Source organism: Pogona vitticeps, chromosome 1 (genome assembly GCF_051106095.1).
Source record: "Pogona vitticeps strain Pit_001003342236 chromosome 1, PviZW2.1, whole genome shotgun sequence".
In the NCBI taxonomy this organism is placed as follows: Eukaryota; Metazoa; Chordata; class Lepidosauria; order Squamata; family Agamidae; genus Pogona; species Pogona vitticeps.
The window spans coordinates 304,435,896-304,460,123 of record NC_135783.1 but is presented as its reverse complement, the minus strand read 5'-3'; the positions used below and the strand labels follow the sequence as shown (position 1 = coordinate 304,460,123).

The 24,228-nt window shown below is 38.6% G+C and overlaps 1 protein-coding gene across 7 annotated transcripts in view; it reads right to left on the bottom strand.

The window, feature by feature from the left end:
• The window catches only part of FSIP1 (fibrous sheath interacting protein 1), a 136,073-nt gene that overhangs the window by 25,825 nt on the left and 86,020 nt on the right, over positions 1-24,228 (bottom strand). For 4 of the 7 annotated variants that reach the window (XM_072986294.2, XM_078391702.1, XM_072986293.2 and 1 more), the window contains 2 exons: positions 3,123-3,642; positions 1,628-1,692 (listed from right to left, as the gene is read on the bottom strand). In XM_072986294.2, coding sequence (XP_072842395.2) covers positions 1,643-1,692; positions 3,123-3,642 — 570 coding nt within the window. In that variant the 3' untranslated portion in view covers positions 1,628-1,642. Of the gene's footprint in view, positions 1-1,627; positions 1,693-2,083; positions 3,643-24,228 lie in introns of those variants that run through there. The other 3 variants (XM_072986296.2, XM_072986295.2, XM_072986297.2) reach the window with 2 other exon arrangements.

Here is a 24,228-nt window from a genome sequence, read left to right as displayed (position 1 = left end):
AAAATTTTAGAGGATCATCTTTACATGCATTTTCTCCTAGTGAAGTGTAGAATAATCACTGGTTATTTCAAAATTGCATGTTTGCTGTATACTGTTTCAAGCATCCCTCATATCTTTCAATTTTCTTTGCTGTAGTGGTTAACCTGCTGTTTTAATTCTTCCATTGTTTCAACAACTGTTTTCCTTTCTAGGTCATATATTTTGCATAGTCTGGCTTTTACTTTTGCATTTTTCAATTCTGAAACTTTCAAGTGTTTTAAGTTGCTGATATGTGCATGCAATTTCTTTATTTTTCCTTCCAGTTGAATTTTCCATTTTGGGGTGCCATGAGTTTTCTGTTTTCTGTTTGTTTGTTTGTTTTGTTTGTTTGTTTTTTGCAGCTTTTAACCAAGTTTCATGGTTACTATGGTAGCTGTGCTAAACATGAGCTGGCTTTTTTCCTTTGGCGTGTTGGTCAGGATTGTTCTGATGACTACATTTGCATCATTCAGTAGATCATTTACTACTTTACTTTGTAATTGGCGTAAATTGGAGATCCTTTGTCTTTCTATCTTCTGGCTAATATGGTTTCTATTTTTTCCCTCAGTGATGTTTGCTGTTCTGTCAACTCATAATTTCTGGATTGTTCCATAAGCTGTTCCTCTATTGATATGCTTTCTTTCACTATTGTGTCTACCTCTACCCTCTATTTGTCTTCCATATTATGGTCATTGCCCTGTGTTGATTTTGCCACCTTTTCTAGTTCTTGCAATTCCAGTTCTGAAAACACTTTCATCCAGATGATAAACCTTCTATGGTCCATTAATCATTGTTCAGTTATGTCACTACTTGGGTGTTTCCTTTTCCAAATTTCCATAATTCTTTTTTTAAAACCACAGGCTGTTGGGTTTGCTTCGTAATAACATTTCATAATTTCTCAATTTTCAACAAGAGTCCAAGTTTTGTGTTTACGTTTTTCCAGTAGTTTTGCAGCAGCCTGTTCTGGTCCCTGAGCAGGGTCTGCTGAGTCCTATAGCCCATTTGTCACCAGATGCCTTGGGGCTATAGCATCTGACGTGACCCTTGTAGACCTGGGCGATGACTGATCCATTATGGATTTCTGTTTATTTCCTCTCATCATAATTGATGGTTGGTGGACACAGTAGGTCTGGCTTCTCAGTTGAGATCTGTCTGGCTTGAGAGACCTTCCACGTAGTTCTCAATTTCATTGAAGCACACAAAACCCTCCGCCTGAACAAGTCCTGTGCCCATGGAGGGGTTGTTGTTGTTATATCTTTGCAAGGATACCTATCTGTGAAAATGTGAAGACTTGACTTCTGCTGAATTATATTATATTATATCACAGTACATTATATCTCTACAGTGACCTACTTCTAATGAAGTGGCTGGATATGTCAGTGGCTTAGGTATCTGGCTGTGGACCCAGAGGTTGGGAATTCAATTCTCCACTGTGCCTTCTGGAAAAAGAGTCAGTCTGTGTAATCATGGGCAAACTACACAGTCCCAGGTTGCCCCCAGAAGAAAAGAATGGTAAACCACTTCTGAGTACTCATTACCTAGAAAGCCTTGGAAAGGATTAAAAGAATTAAAAGAACTGACTTGATGACACACAATTATGAATAATTACCTTTAATGAAGCAGCTCAGAAAGGAACTATGGCCAGTAGAGATGTAGCTGAATCACCTTTCTCTGCTGGTAGGAGCAAAATAGGATTGGCAAATACATTCACTTTCAAGTGACATAAGGAAAGTTGGGGTGAGTAAAGGGGCAATCTGACATAACTCAAAAATTCATGGAGTAAAAACTCTGTTACTGTAGTAAGCACACCATATAGGAAGGAGAGGGGCAAAATCCAAATTCCTTGGGTTGGTTCTGCCTTCTACTGGTTCTAGCTTCACCTATTGTTTTGTTTGTCTGTGACCAAGATAGCTTAAAATGTCCCCTCTCACTTTCCCTGCCCATAATTGTGACAATCTTGACAATGTCCTTGAGTTGCTCAAAACTGAAAGATATAACTAAGAAACTGATTTGATGGAGACCAAATTCCCATGAAAACAGAAGCCACTGAAACTACAGTGTCTATGCCAGAAAGGATATAAGCAATTTTATCTACAAAATGCTTTGCAAATTTATCATAGCAGGCCACCAAGGATTCTAAATCATTTCTCCCTTGGACAGACTATGAAGGGCATTGAACAATTTGGAAAAGCTCCATTGGATGACAATGAGTAGATGTAATAATAGTAAAGAAGATGTAGTAAGCACTAAATAACAGAAAATATCTACTAAATGAATTATTATTTTTCACAGAATAAAATGCAACAATCATAATTCTGTGGGCCATATATTAAGCTTCTCACTTGTGTAGGTTCCTAATACTTCCAGCCTTTAACAAAAGTACATAAAATTCTTTACTCAACCACTTTTGAATCTTGTGTTCCAAAAGTGAGCTTGGCAGACTACTGCTTCATGAGAGAAAAACTGAAGATCTCTTGAAAATGTACACATTTTTGGTATGCCTAAAAGGATTATAGTCACGATCTATATCAAAACTGATTTTTTGAAGATTCCTGTGCAAGACAATTGTATGCTAAGAACAGAGTAACATGTTCTATTGCTGTTCTAAAAACTGTCACACAGTACATTTTTAACAGCAGATATAATTGGAAATATGTATGTCCCATTTATTATTACTAGACAATGTTACCAGTTTCTATTTGCTTTGCTTTGTGTTGTGTATTGTTTACAGCGTATTATGTTAAAAAAATTAATTTCTTCTCTGGAAGATGTTGTGTAGTTTATTGACACAAAGGACAGAAGGAAAATGCTTGCCTATGAAAGAGATAATTTGAATATTTATACTGTACTTTATTGTTGCCTGACCTAATCATTATTTTACTTTTTCTGAGAGAACTAATTTCACAGCTATTTCTTTCAGTTGAAGAATGTTAGGAAACATTTTGAAATTTGATTATTTCTGGCCTCATTTTCTGCCTTATGAAAAGACTTTTTGCTCCATCAGTGCAATCATAATACATTAGTGCATACTTTTGATGAGAACCTGCTTGGGCATTTAAAATCATAATCAAAAGCTTATTCTAAAAGGTTACTAAGAACCTCACCTTCTCTGGTTTTCACTGGCATGCTAGGAATGTTGACATCTGTGGACAGCTCATTGTTCAAGCTGATACAAAGAAAAGGTTCATCAAGAAAGGAAGGCTTTTTTGGTCTGTCTGGGCTGAGGGCTAGTGACATGAAGTAGCCTTCAGAGGTGCTGCTATGTGCTGTCTTCTCTTCGACTTGGTTATTATTTTCATTTTTCTCTGCCAGGTGAGATTCAATGAATGGCTTGCTGAGATTACAACTACAGGCTTCCATCATATCTGCTGAGTTCATATCGTTATCTTCAGAGGCAACCATTTCTTGGCTTGCTTGCATTCTCCCACTTTGAACGTCATCCCATAATTCATTCCTTGAGTTTGGAATGGTATTTTGAACTATGTCAGAACAGGGACTTGCTCCCTCAAAAAACGATCCCTGGGATTTTGTCAAGGCAAGATTGTTTACTCTTCTTAGGGTTTGCACACATTCTTCCAGAAGGGCACTAAGCTGCTCTTCTGAGAGACGAGGCAGTACATCAGGCTGGAAAAACAAGGAAAAAGTTCTTCCTGTCAAAATGCCACTATAAATAACAACATCATCAAACAGTTTGAACAACACAGAGAAAGAATAGAAGCACTGATCTCTGATGCCCAAGGGCATAAACCAGTCTCCAGAACAAAGGGAAACTGTCAGACAATGAACCAAGAAAATGTTCATATGATCTATAACTAGGAATACATCTGCCATTTATTTATTTCTTTAAAAATGCAAGTATGAACTTGCTACAACATTCATCTAAAGAGTTTATGGGAGACATTGCTGCAACATTCATCTAAAGAGTTTATGGGAGACATTTCACAAGAGTGGACATCAATGTTTAGTTAATATTGTGGGGATACAGCTGACTTTATTGTGATCATGCAAAAACTGCCTCATAACGTAATCAATATATATATAAATAAAATTTCTTTGATTTCACTTCAATACTGATAATGTTCCACTAAGTGACAATTTATGTACTCTGCAGAAGTTCAGAAAAAACAATGCAAATACAAACTGTATCTATATCTATATTTGTATTATTATTACATGAAGAAATTTGAGAGTGGTGTTGCCATTTACTTGAGAACCACCTCATCTATTTCAAATTACTATGGCTTTTTAAAGAAAAGAGCAACTATGATTGCAAAAATAACTCTGACTGCCCACTCCTAGTACATGGCTGTTTTGTATTAACATTCTTTTATATAGTTCTGAAACACTGCATGTTTGTGCGAACTAGGAAATATCCTATATTAATTACAGACACTACAAGGACACTTCATGCAGAGATATCTGTGTAAAGGAGAGACAATTATAATTGTTTAGGAGAAGGATGCTACTTTATCAGATAAACAAGAAGCTGGAAACTTTACAGTCCCAGGGCGCCCCCAGAAGGGAACAGTAAAATACTTGAGTACTCTCTACCTAGAAAACATTGAAAAGGGTTGTCATAAGTCAGACACAACAACAACAACAACAACAATTTAAATTCATCAAATCCTCCTTGACGGTTTTCCTTTCTTCTTATATTTCTTGCTGGCAGTCCATGTCAAGGAGTCAATCAGCTGAAGCCTAATTGACAGAGGCTGACATTTGGATAGATAATTAGAAGATGGAATAAATTTTGTGGCACATCTCTTTTTCATCATCATTCTCATAAATTCAGCTACATTTGAACCTGTTTTTCTATCTATCTATTTATATTTATATATATTTATATATATATATAATTCATCCTGTTTTGAGTGCCTATGGTTTTTAAACCAGTTTGTTAGCTATATATATATCCAAAGTAGCTAACAAACTGGTTTAAAAACCATAGGCACTCAAAACAGGATGAATAAAATAGATGAACATATTCGAAGACAACATTTATAAATCAACTAAAAGATGTAGAACAGTACCTATAAATACCAGAGGACAGATTAAATAGATGGACCTTTTGTACCCACCTAACCATCAAAAGAAAGAGAATCTGCCAGACCTTCCCTCATAGAACATTTCATAATTTTGCTACAACTCAAAAAAAGCCCTGCTTTCTTCTTTCTACCTGCCTTATCTCTTATAGCACTTTTATCTTTATTATGAAGGAGCACTGTTAAGAATATCCAAGTGGTATATGAAACAAATAAGCCCTTCCTTGGCTATATCTTCTTAATATAGCTAAAAAGTAGCATTCTAAGCAAAGGCAGCTTAGAATTACAACTACTGTACAGGCTAATTAGAAGACAGACTCACATCAAAGTAATGGGGTGAGGTGAATTTCCTCTTGACATTCAATTCCTTAAGTCACAGAACCATTATTAAGAAAAAGGTGGTAATTCTAATTAGGTGAGCAGTTCTTATCTATTGACTTCTGCAATAGCCTAGTTAGACTAGAGTGTGATGATGACCATAGAAACAATGACAAGATGGCATACCTCAGGAAAATGTACAAGGAACAATTTAGTTCTGTGAATCCATCTTTCCTTAAGAAAAATGACTTAGGATTCATATGTAAATCTCATAACTATTCCCCACTCCCATCTTGTCCAGCCACAATTGCCTATTCTTTAGATTTAGTCACAAAAGAACTCTTAAAATCCTCCCTAAGGGGTTTCCTTTCTTCTCATATTTCTTGTTGGCAGTCCTTATACAAACAGTCATTGTCAAGGAGTCAATCAGCTGAAGACATCAGCAGGGAGGCTGACATTTCAATAAATAATTAGAAGATTGAGTAATATTTGCGGTACATCTCTTTTTCATTTTAAATACTTCCCTGTGGAAAGGTACTGGAGATATTCAGTTATTCGTAAATGCATTGGGACACTTGGCAAAACTGTAACACCTTAAACTCCAACCCTATTCCCTAAATTTCCCTTACCAGCAATAAAATGCAGTATCTTAATTACAGATTATGGATATGACCATTTGTTAAAGTAATAAAGAAAAGGACACAATGCAGTCAAAGCCAGACATTTTTATTTCAGTGGGAAATATTTAAGAACATACAGTGGTTAATGTATTAATTAAAATAAATTGCATCTGATTTCACACATTGGCTTTCTATTCTCACTCAGACAATCTGCTATGACCAGCAACATTCTGCTTTTATCGACATCAGATGAGAAAAAAGGATGGTAAATACAGAGACTAGTGGAAATTGTGGCAGAAATTGTTACCAGTAGCACCATTGTACTGATTTGTGACAAGATACTTTTACTACTTGAGAAAAATAACTATGTTTCATAGTCTATGAACATCTACAAACAGAAATTCTGCAGATAAAGGCTTCCTCATTACTGAATTTCCATGCTTAGTGAAAACTATATTTGGAAACCTATGCTTGGCCAGAACTCACCTCAGCAAAAATATAAAAATTAAGATTCAAAAGTAGAAGATATGTCATTATTCATTCCTATTCCCTAATTTGTTTCACTTTTCCTGTATTACCATTTACTAAAACAATGAAGCCATTTGGATAACACAAACTGTGGTTCTACTACAGTTTTTATCATGATTTATAAACTCTTTGGTAATTCCTAATAATAAAACTACTGTAGGCTAAAGTAAGTCGCCAGGCAATGAATGGCCATGGCAGTTATGAGCACAACAATGATGGAACAGTTGTGGTCTATACTGATGGAGGTTGCACCAACAATATAAAATATTCAAGATATGTAGAATGGATGTAGGATTGAAAAATTCTTTGATGCAGGATACCATTAAAGACTTGGTTACTTGTATATTACTAATATGTACTTGAACCTGCTCATAAATATTTTATTTACTTCATTATCATTATGACCCACCCTTATGGATCTCTCCAGCTACAGTCTCACATTCTGACCACTACATAAAATTGGTTCTATGGTGGTAGTTTTAGAAAGACATTTTTAGTTAGACATACATATCCATCAGAAGGTTTATCTCATGTAAAAGATCAAATTTGGGGGGGGGGGATTTGTGCAGTTTGGGTTTTATTATAATAGATAATGTGCTCATTATTCCAACTAATTTTTAGGAAAACACTGTCTTTGCCACATTGTGAAAGTGAAAAAAACCATCATTCATAGCCAGCTGTGCTGGATCCTTGCTAGTAATTTTTCCTGCAGGGTTCTTTTCATGGAGGCTGAAGGCTGGTTATTAGCATAGTATTTTCTTGACCCCAGGTGCCATTTTCTATCTCAAAGTCTTTGAAGCTTTGCTGAATTCCTTAGAGGCATGAGTCTATAGGATAAATCCTGTTGCATGTGATGAGAATGTGCACATTTAATTACTTTGTGCATACAACCTGTTGGGCTTCAAAATTTGGAGCCACAAGAAATCTGTTTTCAGCATCCATGCTGAAAGAGACCAAGTATCAGCAAAAGTAATAGTGTTGCTTACTAATGGTCTACCTAGACATTAGTAAGGCAAAGTTGGACATGTTTTAAATACAGATATAGTAAAAGACCAATCTTCAACATGTTATGCCATCAAAGAGCCATCACCATCAGCAGGTTTTAAATGCCAAAGCTATATTAATTGGCAATACAGTATATGAGACATATATGTATCCTTTATGAAAGAAAAATGGCCACAGGCACATTTATTGTTAAGTGGCAAAAATCTGACTTGCAAACTCACTCTAATTGAATTCTTCTTTATACCTGATTCTTCACATCCTTAAGCTAGTAACATGCATTGAATATGCAACATCACCTGCAAATGTGGCTTTCAATCTCTTCTGCAGTAAACCACTGCTTTATTGCTAAAATACATCCACTCTCATCCTGCTACAATCTCTTGAAACAACAGTCTGGCTTCCTACATATCAGAACTGGCAGCAACTGGGTATTTCATATCATTATTGACTGAAGAATGCAAGTATGTATTGTACTTGCAATACAATACAAGTGCCTGCCTGTCTTGGAAGAGCTGGACAGCGAACCAACCCTAGCAGAAATAAATGCGGCCTTGGATTCCCTCACCTCTGGCAAGGCACCTGGAAGGGACAACATCCCTGTTGAAGTGCTGAAATGCGGTAAGGAGATCATCATCACCGAACTGTATGAAATCTTTTGTCTCTGCTGGAGGGAAGGTGGAGTACCACAGGACATGAAGGATGCAAACATTGTCACGTTGTACAAGAACAAAGGTGACAGGGGTGACTGCAATAACTACCGTGGTATCTCTCTTCTTAGCGTTGTAGGGAAGCTGCTTGCCCGTGTTGTACTGAAGAGGCTCCAGGTGCTTGCAGACAGAGTCTATCCGGAATCACAGTGTGGATTTCGAGCAAATAGATCCACCACTGACATGGTATTCTCCCTCCGACAGTTGCAGGAGAAATGCAGGGAACAACAACAGCCACTCTTAGTGGCCTTCATAGACCTTACAAAAGCATTTGACTTGGTTAGCAGGGATGGCCTTTTCAAAATACTTCCCAAGATTGGATGTCCACCTCGTCTCCTTAACATCATCAGGTCCTTCCACGATGGAATGAAAGGCACTGTAGTTTTTGACGGCTCAACATCAGATCCCTTTGACATCCGAAGCGGAGTGAAACAGGGCTGTGTCCTCGCACCAACACTTTTTGGGATCTTTTTTGCTGTCATGCTGAAGCATGCCTTTGGAACTGCAACAGAAGGTGTCTATCTCCGGACTAGATCAGATGGAAAGCTCTTTAATCTCTCTAGATTGAGAGCAAAGACCAAAGTCCAGCTGAAATGCATGAGGGACTTCCTCTTTGCAGACGATGCAGCCATTGTTGCCCACTCTGCTGAAGACCTCCAACAACTCATGAACCGTTTCAGCAAGGCCTGCCAAGACTTTGGACTAACAATCAGCCTGAAGAAAACACAAGTCATGGGCCAGGGTGTGGACTCACCTCCCTCTATTACCATCTCCACACAAGAATTGGAGGTTGTTCATGACTTTGTGTACCTTGGCTCAACCATCTCTGACACCCTCTCTCTAGATGTCGAGCTGGATAAACGCATTGGGAAAGCAGCCACCATGTTCTCTAGACTCACAAAGAGAGTATGGCTCAATAAGAAACTGACGACACATACCAAGATCCAGGTCTATAGAGCCTGTGTCCTGAGCACACTCCTGTACTGCAGCGAGTCCTGGACCCTTTGTGCCCGGCAGGAGAGGAAGCTGAACACCTTCCATATGCGTTGCCTACGACGGATTTTTGGTATCACCTGGCAGGACAGAGTTCCAAATAGAGTAGTCCTAGAACGAGCTGGAATTTTCAGCATGCATACATTACTGAAACAGCGACGTCTACGCTGGCTTGGGCACGTTGTGAGAATGGCTGATGGTCGGATTCCAAAGGATCTCCTCTATGGAGAATTACTGCAGGGAAAGCACCCCAGAGGGAGACCACAGCTGCGATACAAGGATATCTGCAAGCGGGATCTGAAGGCCTTAGGAATAGACCTCAACAGATGGGAAACTCTGACATCTGATCGTTCAGCCTGGAGGCAGGCAGTGCATCACGGCCTCTCCCAATTTGAAGAGACCCTTGTCCAGCAGGCTGAGGCAAAGAGGAAGTCACAAAGGAAGCAAAACCAGGGAGCTGGACAGGGGACAGATTGGATTTGTCTCCAGTGTGGAAGGGATTGTCACTCTCGAATTGGCCTCCTCAGCCACACTAGACGCTGTTCCAAGTCCTCCATACAGAGCACGATACCATAGTCTTCCGAGACTGAAGGATGCCTACTGGCAAAACAATCCTGGATTAACACCTTTATATTAACATTACCCTAACATCTTTAGTAAATCTTTCAGATATTGGCCTAGATCCATATAACTCATATGGAGAGCTTCTGATTATGGATTGGGAAATAAGGCATAGGAGGTTTAGGTCCCTATGAGAAAGCCCTTTCTCCTGTTAAAATAAAACCCCAATCGTAAAAACTGGGCCAGACACTGGTTTCAAGAGGCAAATCTGCCACTGTTACATATAGCATGAGCCTTAAAATGTAGAAAAACAATTAGGTATGTTTGCTGTTTGACATTCTGATTCAGCATACAAATAAATATATAATTTCTGTATTTAATTATTTAGCATTCTATGTCAACAGATTTTACAACAGTAAAATATAAATCTCATTTTACTGCAAACTGCATAGCTATGCCTTTGGCTTCCAGAGAAATCAACACAGTAAGCCAAGAATGCTTAGATGTGGTTTTGGCTGTTTTCAATTACAAAAAGCCAATGTACTTATCTAGTTTGCACATGTTTGCTTTTATTTTCCACACAGTTAGATATGAAGTGGCGTCAGTGCACACTATCTCAATGTTAACATTCTGGCACAAACAACTGGAATGTTAGAAAAATCTAGGGATAAAATTTTTCCTTTTGTAGTTCATCAGAAAATTTTGGTCAATTGATCCCTTTTTTCAATAACAAGAAATTTTGAAAATGCCAATATCTTTGTATCATGCTCACATGTAAGAGTTTCTTAGACTTCACAAAAGGACTTTAAACCCTCAGGTCCACTCCTATACTAGGCAGTATGGATGACCTTCTAAAGAACAGTAATATCTGCACTCCTAAACTCAATTCATATGAATACCACAGAACTGTCTTCTTTTTTCCTTGGCACCCAATGTATTTATAAGACCTCATGAATCCCTGGAGAGCTGCTGTCAGTAAATGTAGGCAATACTGAACATGATGGCCAAATGTCTGCCTCACTATAGAGCAGATTGCTATATTTAAAACACATTCCAATGAACTAAATAAATAAGAAAAATGCTGCACAGAATGTGTAGATTTACAGCACAATCCTATCCTATTCAAGTTTCTTTAGAAGAAATCTCAATTAGAGATGGGGACAAATTAAAAAATGGCAATTCATTTTGATTCATGATTTCTCAAGGTTAACAACTCAACAAATATGAATATATGAATATTACTCAACAAAGCGATGAATCCATCTGTTGATTCATCTTCACTTTAAATGGCTATAAAACTGGCCTCTAAGAACCTAGAGATACCGAATTTGCAGGGAAGCTTCCTCAGACACTTTTCTACAATTCCTGAAAGTCTGGTGAACATTGGGTAATGGAGCCCTGAGTTACATAGTCACAGAGAGGACACCCCCAGAAAAGCATCCCCCCAGATAGTTAGAGAATATGGAATCACAATGGAGCTTCCTATGTCTTTCCCCAACATGCCTGCCAACTTTGGTGAAGATTGGATATTGGACATCCAAGTTATTCACCCACAAATTGGGTTTACCACACGGCACAGAAGCCCATGGTATTGATGGAGTTATATTTGGTCCCAGCAAAATGAGAGTTCTTTGGCACTGAGAGGCATGCATGAGGCACTGAGTATGTCTTCAGCAACATTACAAAAAAAAAAAAAAAAAAAAAAAAACCACCATTCTGCCTACCAACCGCTGATCAGCTGATCGGAAGCCGATAGGCAGCCACCACCACCCCACTGTCAGCCACCCCCACAGCCTACCCACCCACCCCTTCCTTTCCCTACCTTTACCCCACCCCACCTGACTGTCAGGATTTGCTCCTAGCATGTGAACAAAGGGTTAAATTTAATATTGTAGAGGGAATGTTAAATGGATGAAGAATGCAAAGTCATGCCTGTAAAAGTCAATGAAATGGTTGACTGATGACATGCAGCTGGAACAAGCTTAGATAGTGCTTGTTAACGTTTAGCTGCATGGTCTAGATAGGCTGCTCTCACTATATAAGCAGAGGAGTGAGAATAGCACATTGCCACTCAGTTGTGAGTCTGGTGGTCTTTACTTCTTTGAATGTCTGTGTTGCTCTAAGTGATTTATGAACAAGCTATGTATATAATGGCATGTATATATGCATGATCTATGCTGAAATATGAAGTCTGAATATATCCTGCTGTAAGTTTTTTTTAATCAAACTCTCTTTGTGTTTTTCCTACCGTGTTTCCCTGAAAATAAGACAGGGTCTTATATTAATTTTTGCTCCAAAAATGCATTATGGCTTATTTTCAGGGGATGTTTTATTTTTTAAATATATAACAATGTACATTTATTCAAATATAGTCATGTTATCGTCTTCTGGTTGCTACACAATGGTGAAGGATGGGGTTTCACTTAATTAGGGCTTATTTTAGGGGGTAGGGCTTATATTATGAGCATCCTGGAAAATCATACTAGGACATATTTTCAGGTTAGGGCTTATTTTTGGGGAAACAGGGCAAACTCTCTGCATCTTTATTCTGCTTATTAAAGGGGTGGATTTGAAGTTGCCTGATAAGAGACTCAGTTTAATTTGTTATCTTGGGCTCCAAGGTTTCTTTTCACTAACAGAGTGCTCTTGTAGCTTCAATATCCAAATGCTGACTCCAAACTTCTGCAGAGACAAACATCATATCTGTTGTTGGAGTTGGCACCTAGCCAACACCAACACCCCTTTACCTTAATTGCTGCTGCCAAGGTCTCCTTCTGGCTTCCCAACCATGCATGTAAAAAGGGAGACTGACTGCCCTTTGCAAAGATGGCAGCTGTGGCTTCATTTAGGGTAGGGAAGCTACAACTGCCATCTTTGCAAAGGGCAGCCAGGATTCCTTTAAGGCAGGCTAAGGGAATTCAGGCTGTCCTTTGCAAAGATGGCAGCTGCAGCTTCCCTACCCTAAATGAACCCGCAGCCGCCATCTTTGCAAATGGCAGCCAGTCTCCCTTTTTACATGTGTGGCTGGGAGGCCAGAAAGAGACCTCGGCAGCAGCGATTAAGGTAAGGGGGTGGGGTGGGGGCTAAGGTAGGGAAAGGAAGGGTGTGTGTGGGTAGGCTGTGGGGATGGCTGGCTCTGGGAGGGAGATGGCTGCCTATCTGCTGTTGATCGGCAGCCGGTAAGCAGAATTGTGTTTTCTGGGCTTTTTTTAATAGGAAGGGGGTGTCGGTAGGGGTGGGGAGGGCTAAGGTAGGGAGAAGGGGGTGGGAGGGTTGGCTGTGGGGTTGGGTAGTTGGGTGTGTGTGGCTGCCTATCCTCCACCAATCAGCTGTTTCATGGCTGGTAGGCAGAATGGATTTTTTGTGTGGTTTTTTTTATACAAAGGATGAATAAAAATGGGTAAATATTGTAGCCTTTATATTAACTGGGTCTCTGGAGCCCACAAATATGAAGGGACGAATATTTAACGAATCAACTATTTTCGTAGAGAAAGCTTATCCGTTTTTACAGTATATTTGTCCCCATCTCTAATCTCAATATTTTAAATAGAGCTTCCTCCCAGACAAGTATGCACATGAGTATGGGCTTAGAAAAAAATTAAGTAGAAAATAGTGACTGCTCAAATATTGAAGTGCAAGTTGGCAGCAAGTAAAATGTGACTGAACATTCTCATTTATGTGTGTGTGTGTGTGTGTGTGTGTGTGTATGTGTATGTGTGTGTGTTCTATTTATTGTCCCTGTCTTAAGACTCCATCATAAACTGTACAATTAAATTCATAGTCTCAGCTATTCACAATCTTCAAGTGTACAGATGCACAATTAAAAGCAGTTAGAAACCCCTCTAGAGATGTTCCATGCTTAGGATACTGCTGGGATTTTGGTGATGTTCAAGGGCAGGTGTTACACCTACAGAACAAACCTTTAGGCAAACATCTGAATATGATTGGAATTGGGATCAACTCTCACTGCTTTTAAGAAACATGTGAAGATGGATCTCTTCAACCTGCCCTTTAAAACTATTCAGTTATGCCTTTAATTGCTTTAATATTCAATTTGCTTTTAATTTTTCTTTGTAATGACATCTGTTAGTCTTTAATTTGTTTTTTTTAATGACATTTGTTAGTCTTGAGCACTTTTTTCCATGGAAAGACAGAATAGAAATTGAATAATAAATAAACTAATGCCAAAAACCATATTAACTGATGATAACATGGAGTAATATTCAGGAGTTAACCTAAAGCCTTCACTACTTAGCAAGCAATACAGACAGCTCAGATGGCTCTTCCCTAACTGTTGGGCTACCAGCAAAAGTGGGGAGGTAACGAAGGATATGTTCTTTCTCATTTATTTAGCCACTAAAATCTTACCTGCCCTGACCCCTGTTGTCCAAGAGGACAAATATACAGCCTGGGATCCTGGTGCCTTTCTCTCTGACCCCGTTTGCCTATCCCTCAGCCCTTCAGGAGCCATTGTAGCTGATTAAAGTATATTTCGCTAAGCATAATCCCAAGCATTCCAGCTAGTTTCACATACATGAAATAGTAATACAACAAACCATGAGGTAATCTTGTCCTGACTGAAATGTATGCTCACTTGCATATGATAAACAACAAAGGCACACCAAAGCCAATACAGACAGGACAAATGACATGCTAAAACTCTATTATGACTAACAACCTGCTCTCTCTCTCTGTCTCTCTCTCTCTCTCTGTACAACCATAGGAGTGCAGAAAGGAAATAAACCTGGGCATTTTCATTTTCATTCCCTTTTCACTGCTTGATAAGTGGAAACTAGGCTGAGAGAAGCTTTTTTGTGACCAAAACAGAAAAAAACCACATCTTTCTCAGTTCATCTCAAATCTAGTAACACCACTGCATAGCATTTATTTTCAATGCTTCATGAATTGACTAACAGTTCCTTATTTCATATGAACCTCAAAATCAGTTGAAATGTTTAAAACTTGTGCTTATAAAAACATTTGCCATTAGATGATATAAATAAAAAGGTAATTTTTTAAAAAATTAAGGAAGATGGAATGAAAGTAAGATTTCAATAGCCTTCAGGAAAAAATCAACAAGTACAGCTTTAACCAGCATGGAAAACCAATGATGGAGATCATTCAACTTCCTTCTGTTGACTATTTGCTAGTTACGTAATAATTAAAAAGAACAAAGGGACATTTTTAAGAAGAACAAAATGAACTCAATTAGCTTAATGTTTTTCACTCGCTCTGTGGAAGAATGCCAGGCGTCAACTTCTAAGAATCAAAATTACTGTATTTTAAAGATTTGTATCTCTCATGCAAATACTGACAGAGCACACACCCTATGTATTATCCAAATAATTTCATGCTATATTGTGTAGAGCAGATTAATACCATTACTTTATTAATGTTACTTAGAACCAAGTGCTTGGAGCCAATTCAAATGTCTCATGGGAATAAGACAGGCTTATGCTGGAAAGCACACACTATAAGAAGCCACTAGACTGTTGAGTGCATTAAGATTTTCTTCATTTATGTCAGAAGTAATTCACTGGTGACCAGAGTTTGCCCAAATGTCTTCACAGTCATTTCATTTTTTAGGGATGATGATCTATGTGTTTACAATTACTTGTCTCCCAATATATTATATATTGTTTCTATTAATCAATTGATTAATCTATTTAATTAAAATAATTTTATCATTGCTCTATAAGACAAAGTTTACAGTTTACACACTACTTAAAAACCACAAAAATTAATCATGAAAAAAGAGAACAGTAACATTTAAAGTAATGGTTAAAAGTTAAGCACTCAAGTGCAGTCCAGGCAAATGAGATAATATTTGCTGGTTGCCTGAAAGACAAAATACCATGCCAGGCGAGCCAACTGAGGGGTAGGAGGTAGAACAACCAATGCCATAGCAGTACAGTCTGGTTCCAAAGTACTGAACCTTGTTCAGCAATAGAGAGAGCCAAATGATATGTTCCATGTGTCTGGCCCAAATTATTAACCTAGTATATTTATTTATTCTGTATACTTATATTCCACCCAATAAGAGCCAGGCACTACTCAAGGCAGTTTAAAATCAAAAGAAATCAGGAGTAGAATAAAATAAAATAACCAAATCTAATCTAATCAATCTAACATAAATGGTGGGACCAGCAGAATAAATGCATTGTGGCTCAAGAGAGATGTCCCTAAAAGCTTCTGAAAACAGCATTGTCTTAAGCATCCTCTTAAAAGCTGGGAGGGATGGGACCTGGTGCAGATCTGCTGAGAACCCATTCCATACAGAGATGGTGCCACAACTGTCATCATTTTCTTCTCTCTGTATGACAACCCATAAGTGTATTGCCTGCAAAGCTCGGGAGGTGTTTTCTTAGGGAAAGGTGCTCCCATAAGTAACAAGGTCCCAAGCCATTAAGAGTTTTATAGGTAAGACCTAAACCTAGACTCTGGCCCAGAAGAAAAGAGGAAGCCAATGCAGGTGAGCCAGGACTGGGGAGATGTGATCAAACTTGCTCACAGTTGTGAGTGGTGACCACATTCTACACCTACTGCAGTTCTGGATCATATTCAAGGGACATCCCCCACAGAGAGTGCTACAGTAGTCAATCTTTGAGATAATCAAAGTGAAATAAAATATTTAAAAAGAATAACACTTTTATCTAAACATTAAAAACAGATTTAAAAGCAACAAAATATTAGCCACTCCATTCACTGTTTCCTGAAGAGTTATTTTCTAAGGAAAAGCCTGTCTAAAGAGAAAATCTTGCTTATTTGTGGGAGGACAGCAAAGTTGGGGGCAGCCTATACTCTTGTGTGAGGACATTTCAGAGTACATGTGCAGTGTTAGCAGGCAACTCACTGGTGTGCAATACTGCATGTGACAAAACCAGCGTATTATTTAAGACATCTCTAACCAAGTAAAGGGCAATATGAAGCACTACATGAGTAAATAGATTTTGGGGCTGTATGCTTTACGACTTGACTAAACACGATGGATGAGATAAAAGCACTATCAACATCAGGGCTTGAGCTGCTGTGGCACAAAATGGTCTAGTGCAGGGGCGGGCAATTAATTTCTATAGGGGGGGCACATGAAAAATCTGAACTGTGTTCAGGGGCTGAACCAACTTTACTTAAAAATAAAATGAAACAGTGATGTTATGATTGTTTTTATTTTAACTTGTTAATCTTCACAAATACTAAAGAGGTTTTTTGCGGTATGTTAAAGATAAGCAACTGATCAACATTAGACAAAAAGCTATATATGGTTTTGATGTTCAAAACTGTCCGCGGGCTGAACAGGAGCGGCTCGCGGGCTGTATGTGGCCCTTGGGCCGCACTTTGCCCAGCTCTGGTCTAGTGCAACCTCTCAGACATGAATGCTGCTGTAGCTCACTTGTTTGTCCTTTTCTTTGGGACTTCATATGTACTATCATTCAGAAAAAAAGGAAAAGAAGTGCAGAGGTTAATGATGTTACTCTTCATTCTTGCAATTGTTCAATAACTTAGAGAGTGCAGAGGAACAACAACCAGCAGCAACAAGGAAGGTACAAGTTATCTGAAAGACCATATCTCCATGTAGAAGCCCCTACATGTATTAAGATCCTCAGGAGAGTGCTTTCTCTTCCCCCAAGCATGTCTGGAGAGGACTTGAAAGAAAGCTTTTTGTGTTGCTACTCTTAAATTATGTAATTACCTTCCTTAGGAGATAAAGTTGGACTCTTGCCTCCTTTCGTTTTAACAGCAGCTGAAAACATAACATTGTTAGAGAGGCTTTTGAGTAGTCAGCAGGCAATTGAGATGGGGAGGTTTTTTAAAGTGCAATTTATAGTTCTTATAATGATGTTAATAAATATTTGTATGTTAAAATTTCAATGTTCAATTGGTATGTTTTTAATTAATTGTGGATTTTAAATATTTTTGTACACTGCCTTGGATCCTCATTAGGGGAGAAAGGTAGGACAAAAAGCAAGCAAGCAAGCAAGCAAGCAAGCAAATAAATAAATAAATAAATAAATAAATAAATAAAAGTCCAAACCTTTTTCTTGATTTAAAATACAATTTTCATCACACATCTGGTAGTACTCCCCATGCCTCTTTCTATTTCACTGTCTGCTGCAATTTTTCATTGATGCAAGGATAAGGTCTAATATGTTGTCAAGTTAGAAGTTTGGACTGCTATCTGAAGCTTACTTAGCAGAGAGTAGGCTCCACTAAACCAATAAGGCTTAAATCTCAGCAGATACCTATACATTTGTGCTGCTGAGATTATCTGATCAGATAAAGAGGGTAAGGGGAGGTTCTAGTCTTTTTCTTTCATCTGGAAAAGTTCTAAATATTATACATATTATACACCTTGCTGGGCACAGCTGCAATTTGACATTCCCCATAGTAGCTTACCAAATCCTCTGGTTAAGCCCTGGAGGAAACATTCTCACGGAGCTTGTGAAAGAATTCACATTCAATACTAACTCTGTTCTTGACCTCTCATAAACCAAGCTTTTCATTCCTGCCAAGCTACACCTCCATTTACAAAGCACTTGGGGAACTATGATCATATTAAATTTTTCTGCAAACTTAAAAAAAATCTGTAGGTTGCAAACTATGAAACAGCACTTTTCTTGCAAACCTCAGGCTTAGATGCTTTTAATGACTGACACATAAAAATCTGCCAAACTTACTTTTTTTGTTGTTTTAATTTACTCTGCATTCCAAGCTTCTAACTGCATTATGCAGATGAATGTATAGTTTTGTCATTCATATCCTTACTAGTAACTCAGATGGGAAAGTACCGTGTCAATGAAAAATGAAGTTACTTTGTTCCGTTTCTATGACTTTCATTTATTCTTTCCATTAGTTTAATCAGTAATGTGGAGGTGTGTTTTGGTTTTGTTTAGATTTTCCTATTTTTCTTGCTCCCCTGCTCATTACCTCTGTTTCATAAAATTCATTGGTAGTGCAAGAGATTTTTTCACACTGTTCTGCCAGGTCTTAATGGCAGGTAATCCAAGACATAGACAAGGTACTCAAGTTTTGTACAGTGGTGCCTCACATTATGACGTTAATTCGTTCCAGCGAAATCACTGTAGAACGAAAACGTCGTAATGTGAAATTAAAAAGCCCATAGAAACACATTAAAACCCATTTAATGCATTCCGATGGGCTTAAAACTCACAGTCCAGTGAAGATCCTCCATAGGGCAGTCATTTTTGCTGCCTGTGCAGCGAGGAATCCGTCCCAGAAAGCAGCGGGGGGAATTTTGTTTACCTGGTGGCCATTTTGAAACCGCCGATCAGCTGTTCTAAAATCATCGTTTTGCAAAGAATCGGTTCCCGAAGCAGGGAACCGATCATTGCAAAGTGAAATTCCCCCATAGGGAACATCGTAAAGCGATCGCAAAAGCGATTGCAAAAAGTTAATCGTAATGCGGTTTCGTCGTTAAACGGAGCGATCGTAAAGCGAGGCACCACTGTATTTCAAAAAGGACCAGGACTCTTATTGATATAAATGCATGCTTCTACTGCAGTTGATTTGATAGGTGTAATAATTTCCAAACAATACGCTGCAGTACACATTAGTACAAAGAATACTATTTCTGTGCTAGAAAATAATAGGGTTGTCTAAATAGTTTGTTTTAATACAGCAAAAAAGGTAGTCTTAAGACAAATAGATTTACTGCACGATTAACAGCCCCTGTGAACTACAAAGCACTCACCCAGAGAGGGACTGTTCTTTTTGATTAGGCATCCTTCAGTGTCGAGAGACTATGATATCGTGCTTTGCATGGAGGACTTGGAACAGCATCTAGTGTGGCTGAGAAGGCCAATTCGAGAGTGACAATCCCTTCTCTCTTCAAATTGGGAGAGGCCATGATGCACCGCCTACCTCCAGACTGAATGCTCAGATGTCAGGGTTTCCCATCTCTTGAGGTCCATTCCCAAGGCCTTCAGATCCTGCTTGCAGATATCCTCGTAGCGCAGTTGTGGTCTCCCTCTGGGGCAATTTCCCTGCACTAATTCTCCATACAGGAGATCTTTTGGAATCCGACCGTCAGCCCATTCTCACAACATGCCCAAGCCAACGTAGATGTTGCTGTTTCAGTAATGTATACATGCTAAAAATTCCAGCTTGATCTAGGACTACTCTATTTGGAACTTTGTCCTGCCCGGAGATACCAAAAATCCGTCTGAGACAACGCATATGGAAGGTGTTCGGTTTCCTCTCCTGCTGTGCACAAAGGGTCCAGGACTCACTGCAGTACAGGAGTGTGCTCAGGATACAGGCTCTATAGACCTGGATCTTGGTATATGCCATCAGCTTCTTATTGAGTCATACTCTCTTTGTGAGTCTTGAGAACATGGTAGCTGCTTCGCCAATGCGTTTATCCAGCTCGACATCTAGGGAGAGAGTGTCAGAGATTGTTGAGCCAAGGTACACAAATTCATGAACAACCTCCAATTCTTGCAAGGAGATGGTAGTAGAGGGAGATGAGTCCACGCCCTGGCCCATGATTTGTGTTTTCTTCAAGTCCAAAATCTTGGCAGGCCTTGCTAAAACAATTCATGAGTTGTTGGAGGTCTTCAGCAGAGTGGGCAACAATGACTCCATCATCAGCGAAGAGAAAGTCCCGCATGCAGTTGGACTTTGGTCTTTGCTCTCAATCTACAGAGATTAAAGAGTGTTCCACCTGATCTAGTCAGGAGATAGACACCTTCTGTTGCAGTTCCAAAGGCGTGCTTTAGTTTGACAGCAAAAAAAGATTCCAAACAGGGTCGGCATGAGGACACAGCACGGTTTCACTCTGCTTTGGATGTCAAAGGGATCTGATGTAGAGCCATCAAAAACTACAGTGCCCTTCATTCCCTCATGAAAGGACCTGATGATGTTAAGGAGCTGAGGTGGACATCCAATCCTGGGAAATATTTTAAAAAGGCTGTTCCTGCTAACCAAGTCAAAGGCACCTTGACAGATTTTCCTTATCACTAGCCAGCATTATTGCAATTCAGAGCATGTTGCGGAGTCAAGTAGGAGATAGTATATTTACTCAATGAATTTTTCTGGGCCTGCTAACTGGCAGTACCATTGAGATATTTTACAAATACGAAGACAAAATAACAATCAAATTTGGAAAATGTGCACATAAAAAGTTATTAGGGAAGATTTAAAAGCTATGCTGTTTCTCTTTCACAAACTGAAAATGCATTAGTGTTCTCAATGGATGTTTGCTGCCAGTAATGGACTGGGTGAAGATAAAGAAACTGAAACTTAATCTAAGCAATGCACAAGTCAATTTAAAAGCAGCTCAAGATTAAACAGGTTTATCCTGGGTCAGCTAGGGTTAAAAGTTTAGGCCTGTATTTTGGGTGTATCAAGTGTATTCCTGAATCTGCCCTTAGACCTAGTTCTCAAAGTCTCACCAATGGCTAGGAGGGCTTTTTTTCCACAAGCTTATTACACATATAAGTTGGTGCATTAACAATGGCAAGAGTCCTTGTACACACTGAAGCTAGTCTAATACCAACAGAATAACTTTTAGCAACAAGTGCCATCTTCTTAACTGATGGCAATTTGCTACTAAAATTTATGCAGTTGTAGTTACACCACTAAATGTAATCAGAGGATCCTGACCTATATCTAGCCCTAGTGACAAATGCTTTAGTTACATTTCATTTGGATTACTATGTTATATTTGGATTGTGTGATTTTTGTTTGTTTTAGACATGTAAACATTTGTTGTGAGCCACCTTGGGCATCATACATGTGGAGAGTTCTGGGAACTTGCTTAAGTTCCAGTAAAATGAACAGTGTAAGGCCAGCTCCTTAAAATTAGAATTAGCTGTAGAAGTCCCCTTCTTTACCCAATTGTTCTTGGTATCCACCCTCACCAAAGCCTAGCACTTTAGAAAATAAGACTCAGGAGGCGATCTTTAAGTATAAAAGGTTTTGTGTATTTTACTCAAACGTCCATTTCTAAAACAGGCACTCATTAGGTTTAAAGTTGATAGAAAGGCTGGGAGGATCTCTAGGGTGCAGAGATCCAGGCTGGAGATCTAGCATCTTCCAAGGTGAAAAAGTGTCTGAGACAAAATGGAGTCTCTCAAAACACATGAGAAGGGAAGAAACAAGGGCAGAGTTTATCTAGCCCAGCAAAAAAAAAAAAACCCCTCTGATTAATTAGCATGCAAACAAACAAGCAAACAAGTTAGTCTGTGATGGAGGCACTTCTTTCCATATCTTGAAATTTACATCAAGACTGCTAACTAGCCAACAATGCAAACATTTAAATTTAATCAAAAAATAGGTCTGTAGTGCATATATCCCCTAAGCATGAGATTCAAACTACACTGATGAGGCCTGAAAAAGATCACAGAACAGGCTGAGACAACACATTCCAATTTTAATGGTTTAAGTTTTTTAAAGTGCTTTTCTTTGGCAATTTTGACAGTACACATTTTTTTTAAAAAGTCTACAGTCTGAATAATAAGAATCCTTTAAAATACTTATCTATAATTCTGATCTGAATTAAATTTGATTCTGCAAAAAAAAACTGTACTCATCTGAAATTCAAGAGGAATTGTTATTATCATAGTTGTTAAATCATCAGGCAATGTAAGTGTCAAATATTTGGGAAAGGTCTTCCAAGAATTTAACAGAAGGCTGCTTTGTTTCATAACAGAAGGCTCTTATGGAAAATTATTGGTACTATTTCTCAAACATTATTACAGTAGCTTTGGGATGGATGGCTTGCCAAGAAACAGATGACTTTAATGGAACTATTTACTGAAGTTGGTTAAGAAAAGGACTCTATTCAAAAGGAATAGCTTCATACTGTGAGACTTTTATTTATTTAGATTTGTATCCTGCTATTATACTAAGAGCACTAGATGATTATATATCTTACAATATATATATCTTACAATCTCTTTATATACAGTATATTAAGAAACTCTATCTTCAAGAATGGTTGGTTGAAATCCTGTTATTCAACTGTATAACAGAATTTATATGGCTGTATAACAGGATTTATGTGGCTGATGATGTCATCAGGTGTATTCCGTGTAAAATTGCACAACAAGATTTCAGTCAATATAAGTGGTGCCTCACATAGGAACGATAATCGGTGCAGCAAAAAATCACTGCAAAGCGATTTTGTCGCTATGCAATATTAAAAAGCCCATAGGAATGCATTGAAACCCCTTCAATGCGTTCCTATGGGCTTCAGACTCACCTTTAAACAAAAATCCTCCATACAGCGGCTATTTTTGCTGCCCGGTAAGCGAGGAATCCATCCCAGAAAACAGCGGGCGCCCATTTTGTTTACCCGGCGGCCATTTTGGAACCGCCGATCAGCTGTTAAAAAATCATCGCTTTGCGATGATCGGTAAGCGAAACAGGGTGCCGATCATCGCAAAGTGATTTTTCCCCATTTAAAACATCGCAATGCGGTCGCTTTTGCGATCGCAAAATCTTCATCGCTATGCGATTTTGTCGTTAAACGGGGCGCCTGTTAAGCAAGGCACCACTGTATAAAAATTATCCTAGCTGAATAGTCATGGAAATCATGATATCCTTTCTCTGGTGGAAGGTATGTTGATTTGATTATGGATGGTAAAGTCCTTCTATTTATGAGATATCATTTGCACTCCTGCCCTTACTCTCTCTTTCTTAACACACATCCCATTGCATAAGGTTGTAAATGAACCATATAAGGAGATAAACACTACACAAACAGATGGAGACTAGAGATGGGGGGATTTATATTCGTATACGAATATGAATACCCCCACACAGGTGAACATAACAAAGTTCCAGGGGCTGGACTGTCCACTCACCTTCCACTGTTGCTCTGGGCTCCATGCTCCCTTCCTATCTCTCTGGATCTCACAGTCTGCGAGCCACTCCTGGAAGGAGGCCAGAGGACGAGCCTCACTGCCAGGTCGAAGAATGGCTCACAGACCGCAAACTTCAGAGAAACAGAAAGGGAGCATGGGCCCTCATTATGTCCACTTGTGTGGGGGTATTCGTATACGAATACCCCCATCTCTAATGGGGGTATCTCTTCTGCTCATGTTTGTGTTCACCGAATAACTTGTCTAAATAAAAATACAACTCAAAAATACTCAAACTTTGGAAAAAGCTTGGCAGAAATAAATTTCTAGAGATGGAGAGCTAAATGAGACAGCATTTTATACAATCAGCGGACTCAGGTGGCAGTTTTTTTTCTAGCTTCCAGGTAAATAAATTTACACTGATAAAATAAATTCTATACATGGATATATGGAATGCTATAAAGAAAGCTCAGCCAAACTCCATTAAAATGCTAGTTTTCTGTAAACAACGAGAAGTGTTCAAATGAAACATTACATTGCAATATTCAATCTCCTACCAGGAATTTTAAATGATATAATTTGTCTTTAATGTCTAGTTCATTTTATAAACTCA